The sequence below is a fragment of the Echeneis naucrates genome, chromosome 19 (genome assembly GCF_900963305.1).
Source record: "Echeneis naucrates chromosome 19, fEcheNa1.1, whole genome shotgun sequence".
Lineage (NCBI taxonomy): Eukaryota > Metazoa > Chordata > Actinopteri > Carangiformes > Echeneidae > Echeneis > Echeneis naucrates.
In genome coordinates this window covers 9,050,386-9,056,976 of record NC_042529.1, presented here as the reverse complement: position 1 = coordinate 9,056,976, position 6,591 = coordinate 9,050,386, and the positions used below count along the sequence as shown (strand labels likewise).

Below are 6,591 nucleotides of genomic sequence, written 5' to 3'. Positions count from 1 at the left end.
TATATAAAGTAAAAGTAAAAGTATATATATATATATATATATATATATATATATATATATATATATGTATGTGTGTGTGTGTGTGTGTGTGTGTGTATATATATACACACACACACATACATATGGTGGGGTTTTTTTCTTTTTCTTTTTCTTTTTTCTTTTTATATATTTTTTTTAGTTTTACATTCAAGCAAAAATGTTACCACCAGGAATTACACCAGTTGAAGATAATATTTTTATATTCAATTGCCTTCTGACTAGACTGTTCTCTTCTAACAATCCTGTTGGCAATATTAAATCATGTATTTTTGTTTCATCATTATTTTGTTCTGTTCAACAAATTCTATACAAATGAATAAATTCTTTTGTTTACTGTTACAAGAGGAAAGCTTGTTCACCCCTTTGTTTCCACTTTCCAGTTAGCTCAGTTTGGCACAAAGACAGCAAGTTTGCCTTGACATGTAATGCATTATGTATGTATTAATTAGAGAACTTTAGGTTTTCCTTTCTCTCTACCTTCATCCTAAACTGAGAAAAATGACTATTACAGAGTGAGAGTTACACATTGAAACAAGTGAAAATTTTTGAGAGGGTGTGATCAAAACCTGGAACCAATGATATGTACGGTAAAGAGAAGGGACATGGATAGTGTGAAAAGTTCACCATGGTGCTTATTTTCAGTATGCCAGAGCTCTAGTGAAGGTCAAACAGTGGAGCCGGGCTGTTGAAGGAGCCTTTACTGTAAATAGCCAGTAGGGCCACCTGTCAATTTCACCTTTGACTCTGACTGTGAGAGCGCTGTCATCACTCTTAGAGCTTCATGCCCTATATAATTTAATGTGTGTCACACTCGCTTATTTTGTCTCAGTCATTTTATTGTTAATGCTTCTCATTTCACAAAACCTGGCTCGCTGGTCAAACCTAGATCTCCCTTCTCTGTCTAAAACGTTGCACATGCCCAAACCACCATCGTCCCCATCCTCCATCTATTTCTGTCCATTCCACACATCATCCTGACATGCTGTGCTCCGGTTTGGGTCTGGGACTGAAAATTTCTTTTGCTCTTAAGACTGTCTGAGAGGTGTGTGTTTAACCCTGTGGTGATTTTTTAATCTGTAATTTAACAGTGGATTTCACTCCCTCATATTTTTATTACACCGACCTTCAGTCAAGCTTTTATTCAAGTGCCTCTATATTTGAATTGTGGTTGAGTTGTTTGCACAGCCAACTTTGAGTTTCAACATTGTTTAATTTGAATCTTAGTCACAGGAGAATGGATTGTCACCCTAGATAACAGTAGCCCCAAGAAACTTTATTGGACTGCTACAGCATGGATATTAACCAAATGTAAAAGTTGTTGAAGTTTGTCAGTGCTGATGTTTCATGTCTTTCCCGTAAAGTGCTTCGATTGATTTTTAGTTTTACTGAATTATATACATACTCTGTTATCATATTTTAAGTAGTTAATTGATTTATTAATTAATTAATTTATTTTTAATTCGATTTTTTTTTTTTTTTTTTAAACATTGAATTATAAATGTAAGCAATGAATGTCCTCTCCTTCTCATTTCCATGTACTTTGACTCTTGACTCTCATTGCCCACTTCACTGCAGTAAAAAAAAAAAAAAAAAAAAAAAACTGTCCTCTGCACATGCCCACCACTCTAATACTATGTGTTAGGGGCATCTGGAGCATTCTTCCTGGACATGTGCCTCTGTCACTCATGCACACAGCCACACAACCACACCACACACACCAGTTGTGTTTCCACTGTGTCCTCTGTGTTCCCAGCATTAGGCTGGCACACAGCTCTGTGAGTCTGGTGAACACGGCCTTCTTCTCCCCTTCTCTCTGCAGCCTGGAGAAAATACCTGAATAATTCCCCTCAATCTTCTACAACTCTACTGTGCTTTCTGTGGATTTTATGGTTTTTAAGTGTTGAAAACCCATCGATTGTTTTGGTTTTTGGTCAGAGAAAGAGGATAAAGACATTCTTCTGGTGTGGATTTGTAACTGAAAAGGGCTGTACAAGTTTTCCAAGATGGCTCCTGTGAGAGGCTTGGTAATGGGGCTCCTGCTGGTGCTTATGTGTCCGTCCCAGGCAACCCTTTCTGGGGTAGTGAGTGCCCAGGATGTGGCCAAAGCAGTGGCAGACCTCCATGCTAGAAATGACTGGGAGGTTGTGGCAGATGATGGTGAAATGGTTCAGGGAGATGACGGCACTGGTGAGGAAGAGGAACATTTAGCAGATGAGGAAGTCAAAGAAGAATCAGAGGATGTGACTAATGAACAGGGGGCGGACCAAGAAGAGGGAGAGGAAGAGGCAGAGGAGGAGGAAGCTGAGGAGGGGGAATCCTCTGATGAAGAGGAGGAGGAAGAGGCAGAAGAAGAGGAAGCTGAGGAGGGGGAATCCTCTGATGAAGAGGAGGAGGAAGAGGCAGAAGAAGAAGAAGCTGAGGAGGGGGAATCCTCTGATGAAGAGCAGGAGGAAGAGGCAGAAGAAGAGGAAGCTGAGGAGGGGAAATCCTCTGAAGAGGAGGGGGAATCTGAGGAAGAGGAGGAGGAAGCTGAGGAAGAGGAGGAGGAATCTGAGGAAGAGGAGGAGGAAGCTGAGGAGGAAGCTGAGGAGGGGGAATCTGAGGAAGAGGAGGGGGAATCTGATGAAGAGGAGGAGGAAGCTGAGGAAGAGGAGGAGGAATCTGATGAAGAGGAGGAGGAAGCTGAGGAGGGGGAATCCTCTGATGAAGAGCAGGAAGAAGAGGCAGAAGAAGAGGAAGCTGAGGAGGGGGAATCCTCTGAAGAGGAGGAGGAAGAGGCTGAGGAGGGGGAATCCTCTGAAGAGGAGGAGGTTGCTGAGGAAGGAGTGGAGGCTGAGGAGGAGAACAATGCAACAGATGAAGAAGATGAGGCTGATGAGGCAGCACCACAGGAAGACGAGGAGGAAGATGCTGGAGAGGATGTGGAGCCCGTAGCTGAGGGGGAGGACAAAGAGGAGGCACCTCAAGGAGAAGAGGCAGCTGCAGCAGAGGAAGATGAAGGTATCAGTTTTTGATAACACATTTTTAAAATATAGAATGGGTGGTTTAAGGAAACAAAGTAATTTCATATAAAATGGGACATGACAGTGAATCTTGACTCTGGAGTGGCTTCTCTGACTTGGTTAGTTGCTGCAGGTTCTCTGTCACACATATCAGTCCTAAAATAGACCTGCTTATCTGTGGGGTAGCTGGCACATGGTGGTATTTAACCTTTCGTACCTGTTGTTGAGCCAATATGGCTATTTAAGGATTGAACTGGTACTGGGTAAGAGCAAAAAGCTAATAGTCTCACATAGGTTTTGTGCTCTTCATTCCTAACAACGCAGCCAGTGGCCTAAATCTGCACAGAAGCAGCTTGCATAGTTTGGTTATATCCGTCCTAGGTGGGAGAACTTGGAGCTTCCGTCTTGTACTTTTCAAATTCCTTCCTTCACACTTTGTCTTGTCCTTTAAGATGACTTTGTCTCAAGCTATAGAGGCGTCTCATCCTCATTCAGGAGCCGTTTATAGACCGAACAAAATCTGATATTTATATTTAAAAGTAGGACCATTACATTTTTGCATACATACTGAGCAGGACATTTACAGTGAGTCACTATTCTTCATTTAATCTGTGCAACCAACTAACATGTTTGATGTATATGCCTGATTCATACCTGAAGCTGATGACACGGCAGAAGACCAGGAGGATACAGGTGAAAGGGAGGCTGCCGCTGAAGTCCCACAATTCCACTCTGGCTCACTCTGTAGTGTCTGCACCATCTGTGAGGTAAAATGATGAGCTGGAGTTAAACCCAGAGTGTCTCTCTTCATCACAACACAAGTACACGAGTGAATAAACCCAACTGTCCACTGTCTCTCCTGTTAGCACTGCTTTGACACCTGTGAAGACTGTCCCTGTGAAGCCGGAGACGAGTCAGATCACTGCGAGCACTGCCAGGTAAGCATCTTACAGACGACACATGCCATGTACATGATATACGACGTTTGGCTCTGTTTGTTAACACTTTTTGTGTTTCAGGGGTGCTTGTCCTGCTACCTTTGCCCCATACTATGTGACACAATATGCACACCAGGTAAACACTGGAAGTAACCAGTCAAACTGTTTGTGTATCATGGTTTGTTTAATGGGACAGCTTTGGCACACATTTACTTTTGCGTGTACTGTATTTTTTTTTTTTTTTTTTTTTGTAGGTGGTCTCATTGATGAGATAACTGGATCCCTCTTTCAGTAAGTTGTTAATAATTTATGCAATGAGAAGGGGGCAGTCCGGCACAGTTCCCAACATGCTCCGTTTCCTTATGCCCTGATCTTTTTTTCTTGAAGGACTGTTGCCTCTCTGCTCTGAGCACCCTGGAGACTTCGTCCTTTGATGCCATCATCTTAGCCACAGGTTGTACTGCACTCAGGACTGGTGATGTCCATCACACTTAATTGATCACAAAAATCAGCCCCTTTTTTGACAAAAACAAACAAAACAAACAAAAACAATCACCTATGAATGTGTTCAATTATCATTTTTAACTACCCCATACTATAAACTGAAATGATTTGTTTTTACAATTTCATTTATTTTCTATATTTAGTGACAGATTGTATATTTTCAGTCCATAATAACTATTATCTGTTCTTTTTTGTTTGTTTGTTTTTTGTAGGAGCATCATTGTAGCTATGACTTGGGAAAAATGTTAGGCCTATCCTTGCGGACGCAGTCTGCACGAGTCTATTGTCACACACCTTATGTAAATATCCCTCAGGTTAAGACTTTTGAGTTTGTAACATTTTGCAGTAGTTTCACACATGCTGTTACTGACCTCCGTCACTCATTCTCACCTGATAATAAATTTCTTCTTATCTCTAAAAATGTGCTTTTTTGTTTCACGTTGTTTAGGACTTCTGAAAGTGGGGCCTTTTTAACTCAACTGGTAAATAACAAAATGTCAGGCCTTCTCCACAGTGTATATAAACTACGCTGGATAAAGCCAGATGTTGTGTTGACAGCTTTTAAATATAAACCCACAAAGAGCTTAGTCTGCACCTGTATTTCCACAAGGATGTGAGAGCAGGTGAGAGCAGTGAGGCTCAGCTGCTGTGATTTGAGAGACTCTCTCTCATGTCCCTCAACTTGTTGTTCCTGCTCCCACTGGGGAGCTTTCAGGTGAGGCATTTGTCCTGTGTCAAGGGAAAACAAAACTTCTCTGGGACTTGGCAGAAAAGGAGGAAAAATCTCCTGAGTGTGTCTTGAATCAACACAGTGAGTGCTGGAACGTTGACAACGTTGCCCGTGTGTCTTTTGATATGGCAATATAGATGCGTTCTGTTGATTAAAGGTGGTGAGGTAAACACCTCTTACAGAAAGGCTGTCATTAAAGTGCAATTACTGGAAGAGCAGGTACAGTTTCAGTTTAAAGCTACTTGACATGTAACTAATTTATTTGCATATCTATTGTTGCAAATAATAATTTGTTCTTTTGGCATTGTGTTCTGGTTGTTTTTTTTGTTTTTTTTGCATGCAAAGTGCAAAGCAATTAAGTCACTTCCCAAAAACACCATCACACCCACAAATAACAGGGTGTGAGAGTCTTGGAGAAGCTGAACATTCAGAATAATGAAGAAATGAGGTGTGGTACTGTGAGAAAATATTGAATTGATACTCTAAGTGAGTTCTATGTAGATGGCATATCAGACTGCGTAGTTCTTCAGTTTGTTTTCTTTTTATTGTGAGTGTGCACCTGCCAAAAGAGAATAAATGGTTAAGATTCATTTCACATTTACAGATATGAGAAAAAATAATTCACCTTGGGTTTTTTTGTGGGGGTGGGGCAGACTACTGGCTATTCTTTATCATACCTACATTATGATACGTTGCATTTGTTTTATATGTGAAGAACAACATGCCATCTGTCTCACTGAGTATTGCTGATGTGTAGATAAGTCTTAAAGGCTGAATCAGGTGCTTGGTGATAAAAGCGGAACAGTCCCAACACAAAGGACAGGAGCTCACATTACTGTGTTTAGTCCAAATCCCTAATACGGCGTGACGCTTTACGTAATCTAATGGTAAACCTACTTGGGTATCAGTTAGCAGAACCACACTTTAAGCTCATTCTGTATCTCATGTGTAATGTAATGTCATTGCAGCAAATAGTTTTGGCTTGTATGCAGTTTTTGTCTAAATTAGTTTTTGTGCTTAAGTCTTAAATAGCACTTCTTCTGGCACATAACTTCTGTTTCAAATCATCTGCAGGTAGACGGATGCTTTTAAGATAAAGGTATTGGCAACACTTACATCCTCTTTAACCCCTAAAATATTTAATAAATGGTCTGCAATGGTTTAGGCTATAATTGGATGCCTTCTTGGATAATGAGGCATAATGAATAAAAGGCAGATGAAACTTTAGTATTTGCACTGAAAAGATTAGAAGTGATTGAACTAGAGTAGAATGTAAATCTACTAAAATCAAGTTTTGAACTGAAGCTCTCGCTTGTCTTCTTTTTCTTTTTTTGAACAAGTTGTTAGTTAAACTCGGGTCAAAAGTTTCACCTTTATG

At 40.6% G+C, this 6,591-nt stretch overlaps 1 protein-coding gene across 1 annotated transcript; it reads left to right on the top strand.

The window, feature by feature from the left end:
• Positions 1–1,648: 1,648 nt before the first annotated feature.
• On the top strand, positions 1,649–4,274 carry LOC115060458 (cilia- and flagella-associated protein 251). Its single transcript, XM_029528384.1, has 5 exons — positions 1,649–3,039; positions 3,702–3,808; positions 3,908–3,979; positions 4,061–4,115; positions 4,234–4,274. Exons 1-5 carry the CDS (start codon positions 2,043–2,045, stop codon positions 4,272–4,274), a joined length of 1,272 nt encoding a protein of 423 aa, XP_029384244.1. The 5' UTR covers positions 1,649–2,042.
• The last annotated feature ends 2,317 nt before the right edge of the window (positions 4,275–6,591 follow it).